Source organism: Hibiscus syriacus, unplaced genomic scaffold (assembly GCF_006381635.1).
Source record: "Hibiscus syriacus cultivar Baekdansim isolate YM2019G1 unplaced genomic scaffold, ASM638163v2 tig00110813_pilon, whole genome shotgun sequence".
Classification (NCBI taxonomy): domain Eukaryota; kingdom Viridiplantae; phylum Streptophyta; class Magnoliopsida; order Malvales; family Malvaceae; genus Hibiscus; species Hibiscus syriacus.
In genome coordinates, this window is record NW_024062871.1 from 1144239 (window position 1) to 1171450 (window position 27212).

The 27212-nt window shown below is 34.7% G+C and overlaps 3 protein-coding genes and 1 pseudogene across 8 annotated transcripts; 3 read left to right on the forward strand and 1 right to left on the reverse strand.

Moving 5' to 3' along the window:
- The first annotated feature begins 1899 nt into the window (after nucleotides 1-1899).
- LOC120141700 (mitogen-activated protein kinase kinase kinase 17-like) lies at nucleotides 1900-3107 on the forward strand. Its single transcript, XM_039156495.1, has one exon. The coding sequence runs from the start codon at nucleotides 1976-1978 to the stop codon at nucleotides 3038-3040; it is 1065 nt and encodes a 354-aa protein (XP_039012426.1). The 5' UTR covers nucleotides 1900-1975; the 3' UTR covers nucleotides 3041-3107.
- Nucleotides 3108-3148: 41 nt separating this feature from the next.
- LOC120141703 (F-box protein At5g67140-like) lies at nucleotides 3149-6395 on the forward strand. 2 transcript variants are annotated; one of them, XM_039156501.1, is made up of 6 exons: nucleotides 3149-3162; nucleotides 4913-5031; nucleotides 5109-5255; nucleotides 5678-5813; nucleotides 5901-5999; nucleotides 6092-6395. In XM_039156501.1, exons 2-6 carry the CDS (start codon nucleotides 4943-4945, stop codon nucleotides 6290-6292), a joined length of 672 nt encoding a protein of 223 aa, XP_039012432.1. In that variant the 5' UTR covers nucleotides 3149-3162; nucleotides 4913-4942; the 3' UTR covers nucleotides 6293-6395. The 2 variants fall into 2 exon arrangements, with proteins under 2 accessions (XP_039012432.1, XP_039012431.1); XM_039156500.1 differs by lacking the exon at nucleotides 3149-3162 and having other exon boundaries at nucleotides 4860-5031.
- A 94-nt stretch (nucleotides 6396-6489) lies between these two features.
- LOC120141705 lies at nucleotides 6490-9594 on the reverse strand (annotated as a pseudogene).
- On the forward strand, nucleotides 8354-26852 carry LOC120141701. Of its 5 annotated transcripts, XR_005517793.1 has the most exons (6): nucleotides 18968-19261; nucleotides 19893-19980; nucleotides 20073-20137; nucleotides 20836-20884; nucleotides 21215-21264; nucleotides 26762-26852. XR_005517793.1 is itself a non-coding variant. In XM_039156496.1 (5 exons), the coding sequence occupies exon 5, from the start codon at nucleotides 23272-23274 to the stop codon at nucleotides 24115-24117; it is 846 nt and encodes a 281-aa protein (XP_039012427.1). In that variant the 5' UTR covers nucleotides 18924-19261; nucleotides 19893-19980; nucleotides 20073-20137; nucleotides 20836-20884; nucleotides 21215-23271; the 3' UTR covers nucleotides 24118-26270. The 5 variants fall into 5 exon arrangements, 4 of the variants coding, with proteins under 4 accessions (XP_039012429.1, XP_039012427.1, XP_039012428.1 ...); XM_039156496.1 differs by lacking the exon at nucleotides 26762-26852 and having other exon boundaries at nucleotides 18924-19261; nucleotides 21215-26270; XM_039156499.1 differs by lacking the exon at nucleotides 26762-26852 and having other exon boundaries at nucleotides 18927-19261; nucleotides 21215-26270.
- The last annotated feature ends 360 nt before the right edge of the window (nucleotides 26853-27212 follow it).

Genomic DNA, 27212 nt, shown 5'->3' on the forward strand with positions numbered 1-27212 from the left:
AGAAGGACCAACAGCATCAGTATGATCAGTAGACTTATGATGGGCGTCAGAAGTTGAGTCAGTGATCACTTCAGGGGGAATAGTAGAAACTACAGCAGACTCAAGACAAATTGTATCAGAGACAGTTCCAACCTCAAGAGCCACCATCAGATGGGGTACCAACTAATGATTCATCCTTTTTCTTCCATACTTGGGTAACAGTAGGAGCAGAAGATGATTTCACCAAGAAGCCCTTATCAGTATGGCCAAATACACTACATTTTCTACATCTTGGTGGCATCCAAGGAACCTCCACATAAATTACAGTGGACTGACCATTCTGGAGAACTACCTCAATTTGACTTGGAATTTCATCATTAATCTCAATTTCAACACACAGTTTTGCAAATTCTAATATAGTCTTCGAAGCAGTAACAAAGTTCATTGATAAGGGGATTCCAATTGCGCTACCAATATAACTAAGACCTATTTGGGGAAAAAGTTCAAGAGGAATATTGAACAAATTCACCCAAACAAGAATTTTAGATAAATCGAAGCTAAGACGTTTAAGGTTCGATTCCCATTTCCTAAGAATCAACGGCTTGTTAAGAATGTGCCAAGGGTCATTCTCAAGCACCCAGTTTCTTGCTTCTTCAGAATTGAAAGAGAATATATAGAGATTATTACCAGCAATACTCACATGAGCTCGGGAGCCATTAAGAGCCTTTTTCCAGAGATTGTCAACGATGCACTGCATTGTGATGAAATTTGGGGTTGGACCGAGAAATTGACCCACTAGAGATAGCTTCCATTCAGCAGAGCCAGCTTCCAGAATCTCTGAGGGTGGGTGAACCGTGGGAACACCATCGCAGAACTTCAGAGGGAAGAAACTTAGGTTTTGTCCAGTAGAGCTTTCAAAAAGCTTCCTCCAATTTATCATCAACCCATAAACAACAATAGAACGAAAGCATAAAGTAACCATGAGAAGAAACAACAGAACCACCGGAGAAACGACGGAGGACACGATGGAAAATCCCAAAAACGTTAGACCTGCTAACATGCACCCAGAAAATGATTATTGTTATAATACATTTTGTTAATATTACTTTTTTGACGAATACAAATTTAAACGTTTTTCAAAAATGTCTCGATAGTCTCTCATCAAACTAAGTTACTTCTATCTATTGAATATATTTTCAATTGATATATAATAATATTTTCATATTTTAAAATATTTTATATATACATTTGGGCACAATGACTATAATTTTTCATATACTCATACTCATATCATTTAGATCATAAAAAAAACAAACATATTTAATTATTAGTAACTAATAATTTTAAAATTTTCATATTTATGTTTTAATCTTATCTCATTCCTTTAGACATATAAGCGTGTCAAACATATACATATAATCATTGAATTGTATAATTCACATCTCAATAATATTATATAAACACACGTATACTTTCACATAAAAAAAATATTGGAAAATATCATTAATCCAAATATTACAACTCTATCAAACTATATTAGATATTATACATATAATATATAAATATAAAGAAAAAATTAAACTTATTCATAGAGCTGGATTAGAATATTTTTCAAAGACGATATTCCCATTGATGTAATGCTATATGAAAATATCATGGAAATATCTTTTAAAATTTTCAAGCAGGAAAATTCAAAATTTTCAAGGCAGAGGAAGGCAAATAAAGACTGAAAAACAAGTAAAATATCCTCACCTATATCGTGCATTAATCATAGGAAAGATCAATTCATCCATACAATAAAGTGGAGCGCCTACCAGATTCACCAAATAAAATAAGTTGCATACAAAATTATTAAAAAAATCTCACTCTCTTATGCATAAAAGGAGCCTTTGCGCCACCATAACGTCCTGTAACTTCTGTTTTGCTTATTTTGCCTCAAAAGCATTCCTTTTCTTTTTCCCGAAACACAAAGTCCAATTCTTGAGTGCAAGTTGTAATGGAGTGGGTTCGAGGGGATACGATTGGGTTTGGGAGTTTCGGTACTGTCAATTTGGTACTACCCAAAACTGGGTTTTCCAAATCTCCTTTAATGGCTGTCAAGTCTTGTGAAATCACCGACTCTGTTTCGCTGAAGAACGAGAAGGAAGTACTTGATCGAATCGGTTCTTGCCCGCAAATCATCCGCTGTTTAGGTGATGATTACACGGTCGAAAAGGGTGGGAAGTTGTATAATTTGTTCTTGGAGTACGCTGATAAAGGGAACTTGGCTGATCAGGTGAAGAAAAGCGGCGGGAATTTGATGGAATCCGATGTTAGAAGATACGCAAGATTGATACTTAAAGGGCTAAGTTTTGTTCATTCAAACGGGTTCGTTCACTGTGATATTAAGCTTCAAAATATTCTTTTGTTCGGTAATGGTGATGTGAAGATAGCTGATTTTGGATTGGCGAAGAGAAATGGGGAAAAAGGAGGAGAAGAACAGAGGAGGGTGGAAATCAGGGGAACTCCTCTGAACATCGCACCAGAATCAATCAATGAAAACGTGTATGATTCAGCGGTAGATATTTGGGCACTTGGATGTGCCATTGTTGAGATGTTTACTGGGAAACCAGCTTGGAATTTCAAACCAGGGACAAACCTGGCGGCTTTGTTGATTAAGATTGGGGTTAGCGATGAATTGCCTGGAATTCCTCAAGTTTTATCTGAGGAAGGACAAGATTTTCTCGGAAAATGCTTCGTTAAGGATCCAAAGAAGCGATGGACGGCTGAGATGCTCCTGGATCATCCATTCGTGGCCGGTGATGATGAGTTCGTTTCACTGACTCGATGCGAAGCAGAAGAAGAATCAACATCCCCAAGATGTTCATTTGAAGAATTCTCAGCTTCACCAAGATGTGCTTTTGAATTCCCAGACTGGGTTTCAACTCAATCAACAGCTTCTTCCCAATCAAGCTCTGTTCCTTCATTCTCCATTTCCTCACCCTGGGATCGGATTCGTAAACTGGCTTGCGATGAAGCAGCCGATTGGACAATTTCAGAGAGCTGGATCACATTGAGGTAGAAGAAAGAAGAAAATTATTAGAGTTTCACAGCCTTCAATCAAATCTGATGGCTTTGATCAAATTGGTGGTGGTTTGTTATATTTTTTAATTGTAAATGATTTAGTAAAAACAGAGAGAAACTGACTTTTTTTTTCCTGGTCAAGACTTCTTATTGGCCACTAAGTTTGGCTACATAGTGTACAGTTGATTCATTAACAAATTCTCAATTCCTTTCCCAACAAATATTAAAAACATGGCATTTTGCAAGATTTTTTGTGGCATGCTTCGGTTCAAGTCTCAAATTTTACCTAATACACTTCATTAAAATAGTATTATATAAATTAATTAAACTGAATTTTGAATTCTGATACTAATGATTTCTCGGCATCCAGAAAATACATGCCTGTCGCCGTAGGATAAAATGATTTGGTTGGATATCATTTGTTCACTCACCAAACTCAATGCGAATTAATAAGGGATTACGAAGGTTAATATCAAAACTAAATCTTGATATTACTTTATTAATATATTAGACAGACACGTGGACACGAGAATGCAAAGAATTGAAGGCATGATAGCCACATTATAAATTAGTGGATCACTTCCACGCACATGATTGGTATGCCAATGCCATTCCAGCAAATGTAGGTATACTAAATCAACGTGTTAAATGTGATTCATAAGTTAACGAATAATAACAACCCAAAATGTCCTCATTTCACGAGTGATGCATACTATTTTGTTGTTTTTGTCTTTGATTATTGCAAGAAAATCAGAGTTGCGTTAACTTGGACATAATTAAGAGTTAGTTTTATACTTTAATTATGATCAAATTGGAATGGCTGGTGTCACTTTGAACTTTGAAGCAAAGGACTGCCAATTTAAGGCATGGTTGAGCTGGCTTGCAGCAAATCTATCAACTTGTATGGGTCCATCAATATATTATTAATCTAATTTGGATCAACACGAGTTTATTTGCAAGAAGAATTGCAGGGATGGAACATTCGATTCAATCTTTCTTGATGCCGACGGGGGCAACTACCCTAAGTATCAAAAGAGGTCAGTTTGAAAAATTTTGAAGATTTTTTTTTTGTTGGTTGAGAGAGATCAGTTTGCATGTTTTTAGAACTAATAGAGATTTAATGGGTATTTTCATCAATTGTGCAATGTACACGCATACAGACCATTTCATTTTTGTTTTAACTCCCTCGAAGTATAGTTATAAACCAGAGAAAATCATGAAGGTGTTAGTAAAAAGCTGAGATTCAGCAATATCTTCAGCTCTAATCTACAGCATGGATCAATATGACAGAACTCAAGTAGCATACAGTTTTGGTTGTAGGCCACAATCCAAATAATGTGAAGAACTTGGGCTTTTTATGGACAGGACAGTCTATTTGAATGGGGTAATTAACCAATTTTGAATGTTATTACTGCTTTATACCAAATCAAGATGACTACTCTTAAAGTTATATAAGAGGATAAATTTCTAAACTTTTAAAAGGGAATGAATTTATAAAATTCTAAGATGAAAGAAAACAGGTTAAATTGTAGGATGAATTTATAAAATTAAAGTTAATAATCCGGTTAGATTTGTTTATAATAATTCCACAAAAATGAATAACGTAAAACAATAGCAAACTTTTAATCTTAATCCTAAAGTAAGGAGAGAATTCTTTTTTTAATCTTTAAAAGGTGACCCAAAATTTAATAATATATTCTGAATATCTAATTACTAAAATAATTTTTATTTTAGTTTACGATAAACTGAAGAAATAATGAGAAAAAACCACGGCCACATCTTCCTTAGTTTATATTGGTCGAGTATAAAATCACAATTGATTACTTTCAACGACCTTTTCTCGGTTTCTTTTTAACGCACGTAAGAAACCAAAGGGAAACTCTCTTGTTTTCCTCTGATTATGGAGCAAGAGGCAGAGATCGATCGTTTGCCGATAGACTTGTTGGCTCATATATTGATGATGATTACTTCTTTCACCGATTTAGCCCAGTAAGCTTCTTTTTAAAAAATAGATTTGGTGTGTGTTGATGATGAGCTTGAAATTCTAATTGTTACGGTTTATGTAGAACAAGTGGAGTTTGTAGGAAATGGAAACAAGGGGTGAAAGAGGCTTTAGCCAGAAGAAAGACTCTGAGTTTTGCTGGTTGTAAAATGGATGATGATTCCACCGCTCGTCTCGTTCGTCATGCTTATAGCCTCAAAGAACTCGATATGTACTCATCTATTCTCTTCTTTGATGCTTCTCTTTGTTTAATACATATTTGTATTATTGTATATATCCTTCAACTATATAAAGCAGACGTTTAAGAAATATACTCGTGTCGAATACTTGCAATACATGAACCAGACAATTCATTGTGTGAACTGGCTAGTACTTGTTGCAAATCCTTGGAATTTATTCGTTACAAGTGTTTCTCAATAGCATTAATTGCCCCATTCCATGACTGATGACCCTTGTGATTCATTGGTTCTAATGGAGAATTAGTCCCCTTCAAAACTGAAGAACAGGCTATATTCAGATATTAGACAAAATAGAAAGATGAGCCTGTTTTTCAATGGCTGAATTTATTTATAGTTTTTCAACTGAAAATTTGGGTTTGCCAAATAACTGACAATGGACTACGCCAAATTGTAGTTCTAGGAGCCGGTGGGGTTGCCAAATAACCGACAATGGACTTTATCAAATCTCATTGGCAAAGTGTGTTAGCAACTTGACATCTATTTCCCTTTGGGGTATTACAGGGATTACCGACAAAGGTGTCGTTCAACTGGTATGTGGTTCCGAGTGTGTTTTGTTTTGCAATGTTTTAACCTTTTCCGAATGATTTTTTCTGGTTCTCAAATGATAATCTGAACAGATAACAAGAGCCAATTCCTTGCAACATTTTAATGTTGGGGGTACATTTATAACAGATGAATCGTTATCCGCCATTGCTGATAGCTGTCCGCGATTAAAGGTGAGTTCCATGTCGATTTTCTCATAAAGTTTATTCATCAGAAAATCATTTGAGGTACTGATTGTTTTGCCATCACCATCTTCTGATATCAGAGTATCGTCCTTTGGAGTTGTCGTCGTGTTACAGAATCAGGGCTGTTTGTTCTTGCAAGTAAATGTCGGAAACTAGAGTCGATCAATGTATGGGGGACCAGAGTTCCTTTAGATTGTTTCATTGGGTTGCTTACCATCCGCCCAGCTCTTCAAATAAAACCACAAGGTTTGCCATTAAATGTCATATTACCTGCTGTATAAGCTGCTCATTCATGTGATCATTGCATTGACAATAGTTGCCTGTACATAATACATTTTTCTGGTATTTTCAATCACTATTATATGAATTTGTCGATTCCATAAATAAAAAGTGTCTTCAAGCTTTGGAATTGAACCATAATCATTACAACTGATTAATGCCTGAAATATTATTGATATTGTTAAAGAAAATCATATTATAGTGTAGCAAATTGCATACATGAACTACTTACTATTCATTACATTGCAAATCTCTCTGGTCACTTCCAAAAATAGGTTCTCATACATCCATTTAATTTTGCCTCAACAGAAGAATCTCAATAGAGCTTTGATTATAATCAAATTGTATTGTCTCTAAACAAGCATTCCTTGACCTTCCACCGAATAAGGCAGGATGCTGTATACTAGGCCTTGAATCAAAAATTTTGCATGCTGACATATTATAAGCCCCCGTAAAACTATATAAGCTATCCTGAGAATTATCGATTATGTTGACAATAACATCCATGCAATAGAAAAGAAGCCAACGGCAAAGCGTTTAGGATAATAGACTGCTGAAGCAGATTTTGAGAACTGAACAGATCCAGAAAAGCTTCCTGCGGTATTTGTCATTGGACTTGAAGAAGGCATAGAAATGTTCTTGCAAGATCCAAATGGTGCTCCAGCCTGTATAACAAGACAGGTTTCAAAATACAATCGCGTCACTGTAAGAGACAGACCAATTTCGGTGAAATGCTAGCCTTTTAATTTCAACCGCCCAAATTGCTGGGGAACACCATAAAAAGTTGTCAAAGGGAGAAAGGGATGGCAAAATTAAGTTCAAATTTGTGATTTTGCGGGCACGGGGATTTCTTCTAGTAACTTAAAACATTATCCTTTATCAAAAGATATGCAAGTATGACCAAGTTCACCAATATTCTTCCCCATCCTGCATTGGTGAATAGTTTTGCAAGTATGGCTAATCTGATGCAGAAGTAAGATTAAAATCAAGTTTATATACGGCTGAATTAGGATGAACTACAGCAAACAACAACCAGATGTTACAGACTCAACTTCAATAACCTTTGGTGAAGGTTTCACATGCAAAAAGTAAAAATAAAATTGTAGATTCCTTTGCCATACAATGGCAATGACATATAATGTTAGTAAGTGGAGTGATTTATGCAAAATAAGCCGTCAAATGACTACTAAAAGACAGAACTAAAGTTGCCAATGCTTTCCAAACAATTAAATTCAGTTTTGGACAAACCTGGCAGGCTGCAATAGTATATTGCATCCACATAATCTTTGTCCATTCATGCTACCCAAATCATAGAAACACCACCTCCATCACTCCTCTGCATGACTTATCCCGTGTTAGTGCGTTGCACATTTTAGAACAAAGTTATATATACAAGTTACAATTGAATACCATGTAAAAGTTGACAACTATGAAGTTTGGCAGCATGCTCCCAGCTGCTTTGAAGCAGGTGCCAATCATGTCAGCAAGGGGTGCTGAATGTTCTTTGCAAGCTTCGTTCTCAACCGGGTAAGTTGGAAAGTAATTCATGAGGAAAAGAGAGGCACTTTTTGAATTAAGCGGCCGCAATTCTTTCCTATTCGGGCAAGAGCCTGGCTTTACCCTAGGATCTCCAGCTGAATCCCAAAATATCATGAAGATGTTAATCAATAGTCGATAGCAAGTACAGCAATATGAACCTAGAAAAAATGTAATCATACGCATATAGTCATTAACTTCATTTTCTATTATGTACTTCCACTGGTAAGCAATTCCTTCCTCCTCTTCCTTCGAAACAACTGAGGTGAAAACCAAAAGCCTGTGATTTGCTTGCACCATTACATTCACAGTTGGCCAATCTTCACCTTTTTTTTGGCATCTTTGACACTGGAAACCAATACTTGTTCAGACCGGCACTCATGAAATGGTTACTCAGTCCTTTTGTTGTATGCACATAGTCCTAAATTATAATGGTTACAATTTCCGATGGATTCCGACTCAAGAATGCTTCCACTTCCCTCAAGGTGTTAATTACAGGTTGCTGAATAAAGATCCAATCAAAACACATTGCAAATTGGTATTGGAAAACTGGAAATTTAAAACTTAAAAAGAAGAGCACGCATTAGAACTGCTAGATTTCTAAGATGGAAAGACATTACAAAGGTAGTGAAGTTGAAACATTGTCCCCGGAATGAATGACAGAGCCAAATATCGTCGTTAAAATCGTACATGTCCAACATCAACCCCCTCACTCCATTCTAGACAAAACCAACCACATAGCAAACAAATTAGAATATAGAGAAATCTATTGTTCATCTGTTTCTTTAAAATGTAAGACAAGATGCACGCAAAAACCATTTTCATAGTTTAGGTAGGAGGCCATAAAGATGCTAAGTAAATGCTATTTAATACCAGACGGACAAAATCATAAATGAACCAAAAAAAAAGAAACTTTAATGTTATCAACTTACTAGACTATATGTAATTTAGCAGATCATCTCCAATTCCTCCTTTTTGTACTTTCCCTTGAGATTTTCAATGACTAACAAGGTCATTTAAAGGTGATTCAAAAGAATAGAAAGTACACACCATCAATTGATTAGTAACAGTGTCTTCTTGATTGTAAAATGTCAGTCTTTGAACACCTTGCAAAGATGTTGCATCCACTACGCTGAAGGATTTGTGAGTCATCAGCCATGAATATTTGTTGAAAGGCAACCCACCAACCTTCAACCCGAAATTCACACCAAAAATTTGAATGTCCATACGCAATTTGCTTAGAATAAAAAAATAGATATACAAAAGAAATGAAAAGAAAAAACAAAATTGCTAAAACACATCACCATAATATACACAGAAATGGAAACAAGGAGCCCCCTTACCAAAAGGAAACAAATTTAAACTATATTCTCAAAAACACTTGCAACAGAAGTGGGTATGATGGCTTGGCCTCTGGTACAAAAAGGTTGACTCTTGCCCAAAGCTAGGCAGTTCCCACTTCCCGCAATAAAGACCTGGACCACAATCTGTAGCCTGGGAACATGAATCCAGAACCTGCGACACGGATCATAGAGAAGAAAAAAAAGGAAATGAAAGAGAAACAGAGGAAGCAGAAAAAAAAACCTGGCAGTTTCCATTAAAACAAGCAGAGTAAATGGTGATGAAGAAAGAGAAGAGTAACAGGAACAAGTACCCAATTGCAGCAGTGGCTCTGCATAAGCTAAGGTAGTCCGTGAAACACGGCAACATTTGTGTTTTTGGCTTCTGTTTCTGCTTATGCAAAGCTCGAGAAAGAAAAAAACAAAAACAAAATATAAAAGCGAAGGAGAGCAGAGATGAGAGAAACTAGGGCGGTGTTTGTTTTTATTGTTTTAGCTTTTTAAATTTATTATGTCTGTGTCGTGTAAATATTAAACTTAGTAAATTGTTTGTTTTTTAGAATACAAAAGATCTTTTAATGTTTGTGTGTGATCTGTGTGATGTAGATGTGATCTAATGTCTGTAGACGTCTTCTAACCTCTTCAGAAAAGCTTTATATTTAATTTTATATTATAAATATTAATTTTTTAATATTATATTATAGATATTAATTTTAATATTAATTTTTAAATAAATTAAATATCAATTTTTTAATATTATATTATAGATATTAATTTTAATATTAATTTTTTTAAATAAATTAAATATTATCTTTTTAATATTATATTATAGATATTTAATTTTATATCATATAAATTATTTTATATATTATTAAAATTTTATATTTATTTTAATTATTTTGATTTAAGTTTAAATATAATATTTTTTTGGATTTGTTATTTTTAAATTATATTTAAATTTTTTTATAAGAAATGTAAGTATTTAAACCACATTGCTTAATAAAAAATGATTTTATTATTTGATAATTAAGATTTTAAAATATAAAAAATTATAAATTATGTTTTTAAAATTTTAAAATATAATCACAATTAAGTAAAAAATAATCATAAAATAATTTGATAAATTAAAAAATATTTTCTAAAAATATCATATAATTATAAAAATAAATTATGAATATATATTTAAAAATTAAAAGTATTACATAATTACATATTTAATAATAGTTTAATGATAATTAATGTTTAAAAAAAGAGAGGTGCATGATTCATTGATTAATAATAGTTTAATGATAATTAATGTTGTTGTGTCATATGATAATAAAATTCAAAATTATTATATAATTTTAGATAATTTAATGTTTAAAAAATCATATAATTTAATGATTATTTATAAATTTTATTCTATAAAACTTATAAAACTAATAATACATGTAATTATGTGAAACTTATAATATAATTATTGTGGTGTTTGTTTTTCTAAAAAAATTATTATTATAGTTATATAAATTATTTAAATTTTAATATTGTAAAACTAAAATTATTTAAATATCAGTATTACAAAACTCTTTTAAGTTTAAAAATCAGTTTATTTATATTTCAGTTTATTTTAACAATTTATAAACTTTAAAAAAAACAATATTCTTCTTACAAACTGTAAACTTTCGATTCACCTCTTCTATTATAAATATCTGTAAATATTATCCGCATACCGTAAACTTTTTATCGCTAAACCCCATCTAAGTAAAAGTTGAAGAGAACATTTTTACTGTGATGTGAGTGTGACGGTGACAAGTGACAAAAGGTTTTTGGATACTTAACGCGGGCTTTTTATATTGCTACCACCTTTTATTAAGGTGGTGCTCTTCTTTTTCTATGTTTTCACTTTATCTATACGGTATCGTTTTGCTTTTGATATAAAAGGTTCTATTCCCGTTATTTAATCTGGTTAGATGATTTATGTTTTAAAAAATCAAGGGTATCTTATGTTTAAATTATTTTAAACTAGGATAATTTTAAATTTAAATTATTTATTTTGTTGGTGATCTTTTTTTTTACGTTTGATCTATTTTACTCGAGATTATTTGTTCAATAGTTTTAAATTTGGACCATTATATGTAGATTATTTTAAATTTGAGTTATTTAAATTCAGATTATATCTCATTGTACTGTGTTATATTTAAATTATTTAATTTTATATTATTAAATTAAATTTGAATTGAGTTTAAAGTTTTAAAATACCGCATAAAAGTTTAACTGATCCTGTTATTACAAAAAAAAAATTCTTTCTGAAAGTTAGGTACTGCCCTACATTGGAAGGTTATAGTGGCAGTGCCCCTCACGTTGTGGGGTAGGGTGCCTATGCTGAGGACATGCATTTAAGCAGGTTCAAATATGGTGGGTGAAGCATGATTTTCCATTCTTTGGGATTTAGATGTTTGGGTTTGACAGTGTCTAAGCCGAAGCAATTTTAAATGTCTGATTGAAAGGTAGAGAATATACCAGAAAATGCAAAACTTACATGTACTGTGTGAATCCATAATAAATCTGAGTTACACTTAAACAAACAATATGTCCCTGTAGCTTTTCAGTAGTATAATAAAGTAATCAGTCCCGTCTACATTTTCCAAATAATAAATGTAACCCATGTGGGTGGTTCGATCCGATCTAGTGTGTCACATTAGAGTCACCAGAGCGATTCACCATAAAAATCTCAGAAAAATTAATTTTTTTATTAAAGCATGTAAAATCATAAAATCAATATATAAATACAAAAGTAAAATTTATTAATATTCAGAAATAAAACAGATTTTCAGACTCGTATATAAAATAAAATACAACCAACATGCCCCTAATCACATGCATCGTACTCCGCAAGTAACACCGGAGGAATTCTCTTACTGATGTTGATAGTTGCACATGTTTAATAATTTTAACCTGAAATAGTAAGTCAAAGAGTGAGCTTTATGAATCTAAGTAATACAATACTATAAGTTGATGCTACAAGACATGTAGATAAATGGAAAGCCATAAAATTTTCTTATTGACTCAGACTTATACAAGTTTTCAGAATGATCTACAGTACAACTGATATTTCTTCGAGTAACATGCATGAAGATTTTAGTTCATAGGAAACATTCATAATATCAAGTTTTCATGAGATCGAATAGGATGTCTAGTGTGTTCCAACAAAAACCAGTGAAAAGATATAAATATTTTAAAACATTAATTGTTTACAATATATTTTCAAAACCATAGTGGAACACTCCAACCAAACACCGTTATGCAGTTCCCTCTAATTGCATCCATAAGGGTTTACCCTAAGCACACAACAAAGGGAGACAAAGTTCACCTTAGGTACGTAAGGATTTACCAGCTGGATCAGAGTTGAACATCCATACTCCATAATTCTACCCATATAAATTCTAGTAGAAATCAGTTTTAACCATAAATCATAATACCTGGAACGTGATCCAATAAAATCTCAGAACGTAACAATGAAATAAATCATATAACTGATTTCCACCTATACATCATATGTAGTCCCATTATTAACCCAAGGAAGTGCCTTGAGGCCTGAGAGCCTACCCAAGGGTCACCTTATGTCCGTAAGGATTTACCGGCTTGATCATAGTTAAACCTTCAGTCTACCCAGATAATGTCCCAATAAAATTGTTCAAGTATAACCAGTGAAAACATGAAGTGAAAACAGGAAACCATATTTCATAAATCAGTAAATTCCATGATTCCATAAATCAGTAGCAATCATATTTTTCAGTGAAAACCGTAATCAGAGAACACATATCATGTTGACATGGTTCATAAACCAGTAAATTGATAATTTCAATAAAACTCATTTCAAAACATATAAGACCGTCATGCAGTACATGGGGAACACGCTAGTGGATCCAAGTATTTTTCAGAGGCACTTGGCAGTTATCAGTAATGGAAAACATGAAATTGATGTAATTTGATCGGATTCCAAGAACGAGATCCTATTGAAAGGGATCGATTACTAATGGATTTAATCAGACATTTAAAGTTGATACTTTAGAAACCCGCTATGATCCAGGTGCATCAGGAATATGTTCAGGAACCTTTATACAGAATAATTCTAGATTCAGATTTGCAGAGAGTGGTTCCATTACTCAAACAATCAGTGGTATTCAGGATTATGAATTGAATTATCATGATTTTAAGTCCAATTAAACCAAATAGGGTATTCAGGATCCTTTATATCCGAGTTACTTGTGTTTTCAAATATGACCAGAGTGATTTGAGATGATAATGGATAAACGAAGATTCAGGAAATTTACAATATATGTCGATCTATCAGATTATCAAAATAACTCGAGCTGAACAACTCCCAGAACTGATGCATGTCGACTGATTAATTCGTTGCCCTTCTAGGGTATTCACTATTTAATACCAACAATTATTGTCCATAGATCATCTTCAGAATCATCGCTAAATAGATCTCTAGGAGACGAATATATATTTCAATGGTCTTTATTTCATTTCCACATTGCAACAATATCAGGAATTGTCGGCGTATTTAATTCGTGGTTCATAACCGATAGGGACAGTACAACATGTAAGTTCATCAGGATTCCCAGACTCATCAAAATCACTTACTTAATCCTCAGTCATTGAGGTTACTTAATATTTAGTAGTCATATCTATATGAGTCACTTCAGAGTTTTCCAAAATAATTCGGACGTTTCTGAAATTCGGATACATATGGTACATCCGTTTGGTTCAATTTGGTCTATAATAAAGTCATTTTGGCCTTCGAGGTTGATTTAATCATTTATAAGCTTAAGGGTATTTAGTTATTTCAGTGTTTAAACTTTCTTTGGGTCATTTTACACTTTAGGCCATACCAATATAGATCTGAAATTTAAATCGATGATTTCAAGGTTTAAATGTATCAAGATATGAGTTCTCAGGCCGTCTCCATTATCATAGCCATCCATTGCTTAACACTTAAGTGTATCATCATCATTTCATTAAAATCTGTCAGTAGCATACTCTCGATAAATTAGGTTTGATTTAATTCTAGTTCCTTTAGCGCTTTATGGTATTTTGTTCTTTTGATCATTGGAAGTTATTACATTTATTACAAAGCTCGATGACATTTCTGTAATTCCTTTCAATTCAATCTTATGTAGTTTTTCTGATAATTGATCCAATATGTACTTTCGAAGTTATTTTTTTACCAATCGAGGAAGTCTTAGTCATTTTCCATTACAAGGACATCTTCATAATTTTATTCTATGGTTCTCTTTTCGGTAATTTTATATCCAAATAACCTCGGTATTTAACCTTTAATAAAATTTATCAAATTTCACGGATCTTAAAATCAAATCATTTATTATAAAATCACTGAACTTATTATTATTATTTCCGATTGATCTTCTATTTTTTTAAACGAGCCATATAAGTCATATTTGGTACCGACTTTTTATAATATTCGGATCGAGTTTAGGAAGTGATTGCTACATACATGTGACCAATTATACTCATCCATACAAAAATCAATACCAAAATGTTCCATAAAGCATGAAATAGGTAGTAATGTATTACCTCGATTTTTATATCATATCGATCGACCATTTAAACTCCATTCGATCTCCCTCGAACTTTAATTCAATGTCTAATAATTCATCGGATACATAGCAAATAAATTTATGTCAGAAATTGAACTTAATCAAAAAACCAACTTGAATCCAAAGATAAATCATTGAAAAACGGCTTACCAGGTGTGAATTTTAAAAAAAATGAATTTGAATTCTGACTCAGAACGTCGATAAACATAAAATATGTCATTTTCGAAAAAAAATAATTTTTTTATCAAATCCAAAGTCAACAATCTGACCGATTAAAGTCAACGGTCAGAACAATCAACAGGTTGACTCGGTCAAAATCAATGAATTGACTCAACGACTGGGTCGGGTAGACGGGTCGGGTTAACCAAACCCGGTTCTGGAAATTTCCCCATACAAAAATAAGCTCCACGTGCACCGCCGGTGACGGAGGCAGTTCCGGGCTGCCGATTTCTCCTACAACCACGCCGGTGATCGGAGAAAACCGATGACGATGGGCGATGAACCCGATCGAGTTTTGATTGCACTGAGTTGTGGAGTCCAACCACGCCGGCGATGAGGCGAGCTGACGCCTGAGGCGGTTGAAAAATGCAAAAATTTGAATGGTTGCTTGGGTTTTTCCGAAGAACTTCAAACGCTCTTTCACGACGATCAACGACAACTTTCGACAATCGATTAGCAGGGGTTTGCTCGCGAGGTGATGTCGGAACTGGTGGTGGTGTCGATGCATGCCACCGCTGGCTGGAGAAGAGTGACCGAAGATGGCCAGTGGGGGTGAAATACTGGTTTGAAGCTTTTGGGTGTTTCACGATCAGGGGATTTGCCTTTAGCAAAAAGGGTTAAACATCAGAAATTTTAAAAACTACTCTAACATATTCAAGATCTTATAAACTGATCTTAAAATTTCCAACACTTTCTAAAACTGTCTATAAAGTTTGAAAACTTATAATTTAACCCCTAAATTAGAGTGTGAAAATAAATATCCTTATCAAACTAGAACACATGGAACCAAGGTTTGGGCGATCTTAGATCACATAATCCAATTTCCATAAACTCTCACCATGTTTTTGCTGCTAAAGATCGAACTACAGTGTTGTGTTTCCTGTTGTTTGCATGGCATATTCACCATTTTTTGTCCTAAAATCACCACAGTCATACTTGTTACAACAGTCATACCCTGCACACCAACCGCCTGCTTCAACACGCCCACCATGCCCTGCAATCAACTACTGCTGCCACCCCTTACTGCCCATACCTCCCCATTCTCAGTAGGTCACCAAACAAAAGATAATGAAATGAAATTTTATATTATGTATTAGGTTATAAAACCCTAAAAACATATTGTAAAGGGGTATCTCGAGAAAAAAAATCAGTCAGCAAGGAAATAGGGACCGAAAAGAAAAACAGTGTAAAAAGAATATTTTTTGGAATCAAAAAGAAAATTTTGGTTTTGAAGGTATATTGTTTTTCCTCTTTATTTTCCTAGCATGCATGTATTTTAATCAAGAGAAAATAAAAAGAAAAAAAGAGGGAATGAGTCGGCCTACCATGCCCTGTCGGGGTTGCTTCCGCCGGTGAGGAGCTTTAAGGGTCGGTCATGGAGCGATTTAGGTCGTGGTGCCACCACATGTGGTGGCCGGCATTGAAAGCCATGGCTCCTTGGAGATGGTTGCCACGTGCGTGAAGGAGAGAGCGAAGAGAGAAAGAAACCGGGGGTTAGTTTAGTTCAAGCATTTCAGTCACTGGTTTGGGCTGTTTTGATATTTAGTTCGAATTTCTGGATCTAATGTGATATTTCCCCTTATTTATTTTGTTTAGAAAATGCTCAGGTTTAAAATATGGTAAATATCTTGTTAGTCCCTCATAGTTAGCCACATATTTATATTTTGGTCACTTATTTCATCTTTTATCTATTAGTTTCGATTTAAGCTACATGTTTTGTTTTGTTTTATTTCGGTCACTTGTCATGTTGTTATTTATTTATTTCGAATTGTTCTGCTGGTTTTTATTATTTTTATTTTTATTTAGGTCACTATTTTAGTCATAATTTGCTTGCTTTTCTTATTTCGTTTTTATCCATATTTCTTTTTTACTTATTTATTGTATTTTGAAAGTAACATGCAAATTTCATTTTATTTTAATTTAATCATCTGTTTGCACTGTTATTTATTAGAGATTGACTATTGTTTCTTTGTTTTGTTTCATTTTAGTCACTAATCAGTGTTGTTTTCTTTATTTATTCATAAATTTGGTGATATATTTTTAATTTATACATTTTAGTCACTGTTAATTTCTGATTTGGTATTGCTTTTCTTAATTGTTGCATTTTGGTCCTTGTATTTTAATATATGTGTATGTTTATTTTAATATATGTGTATGTTTCATATTCTTATGTATTTTATGTGTATGGACCATATGTATGTATGTATTTAAAATATCTTTATATTTAATAGTAATTTTTAACATTTACTCGTATATTTTCAAGTTTCTTATTTTGAGCTTAGTATTTTATATCTTTCGATTTTGGCCCTAGTTAGCTCGTTATTGTATTTGCTAATATTTATGATTCATGCTTCAATTTTTGGTTGACTTATATTTTGGTCCTTTGTTAGTTGTAGATATTTATTTATCTTCTTCAAGTTGAACATGTTTTTTCCTATCGATTTAGTCATAAGATAAATTTTTATTTGATTATTCTATTTATTTGATGTTCAATAGCGCATTTATATTTGAATTCGATTTAATCCATGTTTGACAATTTTCTTTCTTTTAATTTTGAATTGCTATTTTTGCATATGTTTTTTAATATATTTTGGCCCTTATAAATGTGCATATATTGTCTTTTTTTAGAACTAATGTTTTTTTTGAAAATTTTTACAAAATATTCATTTTATTTTTCAATATTTTCAGTTTTTCTTGCTTTAATATTTTCAAGAACACTCTATCGTAGAATGGGCGTAAAAAGCACCTCTTGATCGAAGTAGTGTGATTTGATACGGCATTCAAACGCAAAGTGAACTTGAAATAAGTCGAGTTTATTTTTATAAAATAATGATAATTAATTCGTTTTTATTCAAATGATGCAATTCATGTTTTTTAATAGTAAATTATTTTATGCAATTACTGATATTCAATTTATATTCGATTTAAGTTTTTTGATAACGTTAGGGAGGGAACATTTCTCGTATAAAGGAGAAATAAATGTGATAGCCTTCCCATTAGAGGATGTGCAAATCTCGTGATTTCTTCTCAAATTAAGAAATGTTCCCTAATAATTAATTCGAAGTAAATTATTTGATGTTCAATTAAAGGAACATAATTTAAATATTGATACAAATTCACAATTTACACCATTTACGACGTTGTGTAAGCGACTAAGTATCAATTTTTTGGCTCTGTGGGGTGTTAATCGTTTTTCCACGTGTAATCGACTTTTGAACCCTTAAAATGAATTTTTGGATAATACATATCAATTTTTGTCTTAATAATATTTTTTCTTAAAATTATTTTAAAATACGTTTTTAGGTATTTAATCCACCTAACTCAAAGTCGAGGACGACTCTAATTTAAAATTTTTAAATTAATTATTTTTAAAACTTAATTGTTTAAAAAAATGATTATGACAGATGAGTTTGCTCCAACTTGACTCTCCATATATCCCCTAAAGATGACTAGCAACAAACCTTTACACTTCATTTCGTTATTCAACATTCCTGACTCTCGTCAATAACAACCATTTCCATTCGATCCAGTTTGCAATGGTCTGAGGATCCCATTAGCTTCATCCAAAGAAATCTGACAATCATTTTCTAGGATTCAAGCCTAACAGTTTTCTTCCTACTTTCTAAATGTTGTTTGTGTGATGCTTCTGACAATTGATTTCTCTTTCTTCATTCATGTTCTCAATTATGTCCAGTAGCATGCATAATCATACTCCAACTTCTCTACAAGTTGCCACCGGTATTAATTACCGATTCAACTTTTAGCATCCAATGCGAATAATGTTGAAGTTGGATTCACCACCGTAAGGAAGACGTACAGTTTCCTCGGACCCACTAAGATTCTTTTTGATAATTGTTTCAATCTCTAAATTTTGCATTATTTAAGTCGAACGAATTCTATTTTTCTTAAGATTTAACCCTTGTTGGCTTTAATAAAATGTTCTAAAGTCGTAATCAGTTACCTTGAAACAACTCTACCACTCCTCTTCCAACTTCCCGAATTCATTTCCTCGCCAAAAGTATCCAACTCCACCGCCCACCGTCGCCCAAGGGAAAACTGCCTATAATAAATGGATTCAATTCTCCATGCTCAATCCCTATCCCTCACTCGCCTACGCGCCACTTCGACCTTCACTCGCCACATGCCTTGCCAGCTCATCTTCCGCCCCGTCCACCGCCTCCTCTTTCCGTTATCGCCCCTCAACGCTAGCTTTGGTTCTCGCAGGTCCGTTGTTGCTGCTAGCGGCACTCTCACCGCCAATTCCGTTTTGGTTCGTTATCTTATCCGTTCAATTTTTATCTTTATATTTCTTCTTAATCTTGGGATGCATATTTTGTTAACTTAGCTGAAATTAACACTAATTTCATAACTGATTTAGAGTCCAAACATCTTAGAAAGAGTTTTCTATTTGGACAGATTTAGACTCTAAACATCTCAAAAAGAGTTCTCTTTTAGATGCGTGGAATTCGGCTGTTTAATTCAATTTTATTTCATAATTATTGGCTTGTTTATGTTTCGATCTTTCTACTTTCTGTTATTTACTGCAAAAAAGTGGTAAGCTTCAGCGAATTAGGATGCAGAGATAGTAATTACCTCTTCGAGCATCTCTTTCATTAATTTTATTTTATTGTTGTTATTTGTATGTAACTGTGTGCGTGTATATATATGCACGCGTCTCAACTATAATAGTGCAAAATCAAAGCTTCAAATAAATACGATTACATCTAATATATATATTATCTGTTTGTATTATTCATACTCAATCAATTTAATCACGACATACTTGATTCACGAGGAAAATTGCTGTACGTTGGTAATTTGGAAGATGGAACTTATATGGTTTTCAAGCTTTACTCCTGTTATTTGCATGAATTGTTCTTCTTTGTTTTGTTTGTATGCAGCCAAGAGGTGGAGTATATACAGTTGGAGATTTTATGACAAGAAAAGAGGATTTGCATTTGGTAAATCCAACAACAACTGTTGATGAAGGTGCTTGCTTGCTTAGCTTATGTCTTATAATATGGTGTCTGCATTTGTGTGCGTGTTTAAAAAAGAAGGCTCTCTTGTGCCAACACCAATAGCACTGGAAGCTCTTGTTGAACACAGAAGCACCGATTTTCCTGTTATTGATGATGATTGAAAACTGGTATGTTATCTTTCCCCTAATTTCTGTCATGAGATTATAACTATTCATTTGCTGACTTTTAGTACCAAATCTCTGAACTCTTTACTGTCATGATTTCTTGAAATTTCAAGAAAAGTGGAGTCCTAGCATTTGTATTCTCCAACTAGACCAATGTCCCTAAACTGAGTGTTGGATTAGATGTTGGACCTTGCCTATGAAGGGTAGAATGCTATTCTTCAAGACTTCAATTAATAGTCAAGGTTCACTAAGTTTAAGCTAATATCTTAGTGAAATACTGGCCAATTGAGATTGTTGGCATAGACAGTACGTTCCTTTCTCCATTCTAAGACTTTAAGGTGAGGTGGATGAAGGAAAGATTGTTCTGGCCATATGATGACTTTCTTGGCTTGTGCGCATCTCCAATATAGATAAACTCATTATTGCTTCTACATTCCATTTCAAATTGGTTGTTGCAACTGTGTGATCTCAATTCTGTAATGTAAATACTATACGTAATGATGTAAACAATTCTCTTTGTAGGATGCGGGGTATAAGCCAAAATTGGAAATGTTGAATACAAACAAAAAAAGTCTCAAGTGTCAAGAGGTTAGATGCTTCAGCTTTGTTTATTTGATTTGTGAAACTGCCTTATCTTTTTTGGCCTCGATAATATTAGCTTTTACTTCTGGAATAATGAGATCATTTTTTTGCTGCTTCAGGTTGGACTTGTTTCTGATTATGACTTGCTAGCATTGGACTCCATATCTGGTAAATTATAGTCATATGATCAATTTTACCGTGCTTTTCCCTTTCTTATTCTTGTTAGTTTTCATTTCATTATTAACGTATGTATGTACAACTCTCCTAGAAGCAAACCCTTTCTTTTTTTACTTCTGAAATCTTTATATTAGTAACAATGGCAGTCTAATTTGAGCATTAGATTTTTATCACTTCCCCTTGGAGTAGGTATTGATTGATATCAAATCAGTTTCTTTAATCTGATTAAGTAGCACTGTGTTCCTTTGTGGAAATTGTCCATGAATCCGGGGTATGTTTTTGTGATGATAGTCAATTCTTATGAGTTGTTCTTTCAACCAGGGCAGTGGACTGAGAACGACTTGTTTCCTGAAGTTGATAACACTTGGAAAGTAAGCAAGAATTGTCTCTCTTCTTGATGTAGATGCATCTTGCTTTATCAGAACTCGTTGCCTTTCACATAGTTTTATATTATTCATTTTCAGGACTTTTAAAACATTTAACTCCTGTTAATTATATCTTATATCGGGAATAACCGTTTTCTCTCTCGATAGCAGGTTTATTGATTTTGGGTTTTAGGGTTTCTTTCCCTGGTTTTCATCGTTCGAGTATGTTGAAATTTGCTGAGATGGATTCTGTTTGACTGCTCTTCGCCATAGATTGGAGGAGTTTGTTTTCTGGCGTTGAGGAGCAATCGCTGGACTTCTTCCCTCCGGAGTGCTGTGAGGGTGCTACGACGGTAGTTCCTCCGGTTGATGTTTTTGAGGAGGGGTTTTTGGAGTGGCAATTCTCTCTGGTGGGGCAAGTTATTGGGTCGGCTCCCAATTTTGGTTCCTTGCAGAAACTGGTGGAGATTATGTGGGGGAAATCGATGGTCAAGGTTAGTATAGCTGGTTCTAACCTTTATGTTTTCTCATTTGTTAATGGGGCTAGTCGTGACTGGGTGTTTGAGAACGGCCCCTGGCATATTCAGCACAAGCCTTTGGTGTTGAGAAAGTGGGAGCCTAATCTAAAGCGGCTTGATTTTAATCTGGAAAGGATGCCAATTTGAGTTCAGCTCTTCAATGTTCCTCTTGAGCTGTTCTCCAAGAAAGGGCTGAGTTATATAGCTAGTGCCATGGGTGTTCCATTGTACATGGACTCAATCACGACTGCTAAGGAACGACTAGAATTTGTTGAGGCTTGCGTTGAGGTTGGTGCTAGGTTGCCTCGTTCGGTTGCAATCAGGTTGCGAGATGGGTCTATTTGTACTGTGAAGGTGATCATTCCTTGGTTCCCTTCGTGCTGCTCTAAATGTAGAATATTTGGTCACTCGGATAAGATGTGCACTGCTGGTGGAGTTGAAGGAAGGAAGGAGTGGAGAGTTAAGGATAAGGCTCCTGAAATGTCAGACAAATTGATTGTGTTGGGTAATTCAGATCAAGGGAGAGTAAAAAGTAGTGTGGGACTACCTTTGGTTGAAACTGGTCTGCAAGCTATTATAGAAAAGGAGAATGTTGGGCAGAATCATGCTGCTGATAATGATATTACTGGGTTAGTTTTTGAGAATAATGAGAAGGCAGGGGAGTTGTCTCTTAAGAAACAATTAACTATTGTTGTAGTTAATGATATGTCTAGGCCAGTTCAAGTTGTTAATGAAAAGACTGGGGAGCTTTCTATGGAGGTTCAATCAGTTGTTGGGAAAACAATGACTAATATGATATTAAGCAAGGCTGCTGGCTGTTTAGTACAAGGGAATTCTAAGGGGGATGATGCTTTGCCTCTTGATCCTGCATCTAATCGAAGAGGCAGGGGAAAAAAGGTGAAAAGAATAAGGGACATGTTGGCTCTTCTAACAAATTCAAAGTTCTGGGTTCTTTGTTGGAAGAGGTCGAGGGAGTGGGTAGGAGGCCTAGATTAGCTTCCCAAGGTGTTGTTAACATCCTCCAGGAAATGAAAGTAAAGAAGAAAGATAATCTTGATAAGACAAAGAAGCTTGGTGAAGTGGGAAGCACAAACATTATCTCTGTCTCATGACTGTGGTCTTTTGGAATGTTAGGGGATTTAATCATCCCAAAAAATAGAAAAGTATTATGAGTCGTATTGATAATATGCAAGCTGAGGTTATATGTTTGCTTGAAACTCGGGTTAAAGAGAATAAGGCCATTGATGTTATTGCACAGTTTGTTGGAGAATGGAATTATTGTTGCCCGGAAAATGGCAGAATATGGGTTATATGGAAGAAGTACTTGTAGTTTTCAGTTCTGAAAGTGGATGATCAGTCTATTTCCATTTAGGGTTGTTAGGGGGGTAAGAGTGTTATTATTTCTGTTGTGTATGACAGTAATAGTGGTGCTTCTAGAAAAAAGCTCTGGAGTCAACTTTCTGATGTTAGTATACTGACTGACAACAATGCTTGGATGGTTGGGGGTGACTTTAATGTCACTGCTGATTCTATGGAGAGTTCTAACAATGAGAATGGACATTTCACTCCAGAAATGGAAGACTTGAGAAACTGTTTGACAAGTCTGGGCTTAGTGGATCACCCCTACTTTGGGCCTGTGTTCACTTGGTCAAATAAACATGAAGAGGGTTTCATAGCTAGGAAACTTGATAGAGTTATGGTCAATGATCAATGGTGTGAGGCGTTTCCAAACTCTCATGTGGAGTTTCAAGCCCCTGGAGTTTCTGATCACTGCATGGCAGTAGCTTGGCACACTCATGAGAGTCTTGCTTCAAGACCAAAGCCCTTTAAATTTTTTAATTTCTGGGCTTTGCACCTTGATTTTAAGGAGGTGGTGGGGCTATCTTGGACTGAGGCTGCACTGGGGGATCCTATGCAAGCCCTGTTTTATAAATTGAAGAGATTGAAGCCTATATTGAAAGCCCTTAATAAAAGATGCTACTCTGACGTTTCTAAGAAAGTTGCTGATAAAAGGGAACAATTAGAGAAGCAGCAGATTGTGATTCTTACTGGAGGGAATTCAAGTGATATGGAAAATGAAAGGAAACTAGGCCAAGAGCTGAATGAATTAGAAAAGGCTGAAAGATTATTCTATCAGCAGAAGGCTAAGGTTGACTGGCTACTTGATGGGGATCAGTGCACTAAGTTCTTCCATTCTCAGGTAGCAGTCAAAAGGAAGAAAAACACTATTAGAGTCCTTGTTGATGATGATGGGAATAAATTGGAAACTTTTGATTCCATGGCTGCAGAATTGGTGAACTATTTTACAAGGCAGATTGGTTCTATTGATGACAATGTGTAGGGGTGTTCTGATGAATTTTTGAAGGATTTGTTGGGGTACTCCTTTCCTGAAGGTGCTAGTGAAGACTTGACTAAATCTGTTACTAATGATGAGATTAAAATGGCTATCTGGAATCAAGGCAAGGATAAAGCCCCTGGCCCTGATGGTTACACTGCTGGTTTCTTTCAATCTGCTTGGGACATAGTTGGAGCTGATTTTATAGTTGTTGTTAGGTATTTTTTTAAAACCTCTAGATGTTGCCTGCTTTTAAATCTATTGTTGTTGCATTAGCTCCTAAGAAGCCTAACTCTTGTAAAGCAATGGACTTTAGACCCATATCTTGTTGCACTGTATTTTACAAGACTGTTACTAAAATATTGGTGAGTAGACTGGTCAAGTACCTTCCTGAGATGATTACTCTCAACCAGTCAGCCTTTGTGAGGGGAAGAAATATTGAAAGTAATACTCTCTTGGCTCAAGAGCTTGTTAGAGGGTATGGCAGGAGCTCTATTTCCCCCATATGTGCCATAAAAGCTGATTTACATAAAGCTTTTGACTCTTTGAGCTAGAAGTTTTTGCTTGCTGCTTTGAAGGGGTTGGGGCTACCTGACCAGTTTAGGAACTGGATTGTGGCATGTGTTATGGACTCTAGATTCTCTATTGTTTTGAATGGCAGTCTTGTGGGTTTCTTCAGAGGTAAAAGAGGAGTTAGGCAAAGGGACCCTCTTTCCCCTTACTTGTTTTTCATAGCTATGAACATCCTATCCGAATTGTTGAACACTGCTACCTTAGAAAAAATATTCCAGTTTCATCCTAAGTGCAAAAGAGTACATTTAACTCACTTATGTTTTGCAGACGATCTGCTTATTTTTTGCAAAGGTAGTTTGGACTCTATAGTAGGAGTTTAATGTGTATTGGATAGGTTCTATGAGATGTCTGGGATTAGGCTTAATGCCTCTAAGACTGAAGTTTTCATTGTTGGTGTGAATGGTAATCAAAGGAGTTTGATTCAAGAGATCACTGGATTTACTATAGGTTGCCTTCCAGTAAGATACTTGGGGGTTCCTCTTGTCCCCAGGAAGTTGATTGAGAAAGATTGTGCTAGTTTAGTGGAGAAAGTTAAAGCAAAGTTGGAGCTTTGTTCTAACAGATGGCTGAGTTATGTAGGTAGACTGTAGCTGGTGAAGGCTATTTTGTTCAGCATTGCCAACGTCTGGTGAAGGCAACTAATTTTGCCTGCTGCTGTTGTTAGGAGAGTGAACCAGCTTTGTGTCAGATTCTTTTGGAAAGGAGGGGATGTCCCAGCTAAGGGAGCTCGTGTGAGCTGGGAGTTTATCTGTACTCCTAAGTCTGAGGGGGGCTTGGTCTTAAGCATTTACAATGCTGGAACAAAGCATGTATTATGCTATTGGTAAAGGAATTGCTTATTGCTGAGGGATCTTTATGGGTTGCTTGGGGTGAGATCTTATGTTCTTAAGGGGGTGGACTTCTGGTCTATTGAGAGCAAGCCTTCTTTCAGTTGGAGTATGCGGAAGATCCTGAAAACCAGAGATGACTTACAACCTTTGTTCTTAGGTACTATGAATTGGGGCATGGTAAATGCTCGCTGGATATGGCAGGAGATTAGGGGGAGAAGTGTGAAGGTTGATTGGCATAAGATTATTTGGTTTCCAATGCACATACCAAAACACTCGCTAATTGCTTGGATGGCTATTTTAGATAGGCTGCCAACTACTGATAGACTTGCTCATTTGAGAATTGAGGTGAATGAAAAGTACAGATTGTGTGAAGTTGTGCCTGAGACTCGTAGTCATATTTTCTTTGAATGCTCGTTCTCGAAGGCTATTTGGGAGGGAATTGCACGACTGTGCAACGTTAACAGAGCTGTGGGGACTTGGGAGGAGGAGTTGAGCTGGGCAATTTCTCGATTTAAAGGAAAATCTTTCCCTGTGTTTATCCTTAGAGTTGCTTGGTGTGCTTACATTTACTGTGTTTGGGAGGAGAGGAATCATAGATAGATTAGGGGGATTAGTAGAGATATTGTAAATGTGATAAATTGTATTAAAAAGATAGTTAGAGTAAAAGCTGCTAGAATAGTGATTAAGAGCAGTGTGATTAATTGTAATCTTTGCCTTGCTTGGGGGATTGCTACCTCCTAGAAGGTTTGTTTTGGTCTGTTTTGTGGGATCTGTATTTGTTGTAGCAGTGTGTTTTTGTCTACTGCTTCTTGGATAATAATATGAGCAATTTATCCAAAAAAATTATATCTTATATCTTTACGAGCACAGAGATTTTCACTACCTACAAATGAGCATTTCTAAATCTGCTTGCTTTATTTATTTGTTTTATAATGATGTGATTGTATTTTGAGAAAAGAATACAATAACTTTTTGCAAATGATGATATTTTTGTAAAAGAAAAAATAATGTACCTTTGTATTGGAAGGTAAGTGGAAACTTAGGCAAGTGCTCTGTCCTTCTAGTGATTAATAGCAATGCGGTGGAGCAAATTAGAGCTTTTCCATTTTGACAATACTTAAAACAACCGGATTGTAAACTTTGAAGGTCGCCTAACTTGTATCTATTTGAGTTTAACGCATTTGGCTCCAAAAGAAGTCATTTGTGTTTATATTTTAATTTTTACTGCTGGGTCCTCGATTTTGCAGACTTTCAATGATGTACAGAAGCTACTCAGCAAAACAAACGGCCAGGTGGTTGGCGATTTGATGACACCAGCTCCATTAGTTATACGTGAGATAACTGTCGTAACCGTCTTTCGGGTGGGTCTCCGGAATTGGGCTTCGACTTAAAAAATGTAGATTGTAGTCGCCACCGATCATTTATTTAAAACAAAATGGGTTGATCGGATACCTTATTTCTTACCTGATCTGCATCTTCCCAAAGATATGTCGGATTCGGGAGTCGGTTATAGTCAAGGAAGGGTTAACACCCTTGAACTGCCCTTCCGGTACTATATAATTTCCAGTTGTCTTTAGTTAAGAAAAACGTAACTTTAAATTAAAAGGTAAAACGACGATCGAAATTGCTTACCTTAGATCAGTTTGAAATCATCCTTAAAAAGTCAAGAAACGTATTAGATGGAATAAATGAACAAAG

Coding starts and splice junctions, on each gene's coding strand:
- LOC120141700 (XM_039156495.1), top strand. CDS start 1,976: ATGGAGTGGGTTCGAGGGGATACGATTGGGTTTGGGAGTTTCGGTACT.
- LOC120141703 (XM_039156501.1), top strand. CDS start 4,943: ATGGAGCAAGAGGCAGAGATCGATCGTTTGCCGATAGACTTGTTGGCT. Junction 5,256..5,677: donor AGCCTCAAAGAACTCGATAT/GTACTCATCTAT, acceptor GCCAAATTGTAG/TTCTAGGAGCCGGTGGGGTT. Junction 6,000..6,091: donor ATAGCTGTCCGCGATTAAAG/GTGAGTTCCATG, acceptor TTCTGATATCAG/AGTATCGTCCTTTGGAGTTG.
- LOC120141701 (XM_039156498.1), top strand. CDS start 23,272: ATGGTTGGGGGTGACTTTAATGTCACTGCTGATTCTATGGAGAGTTCT.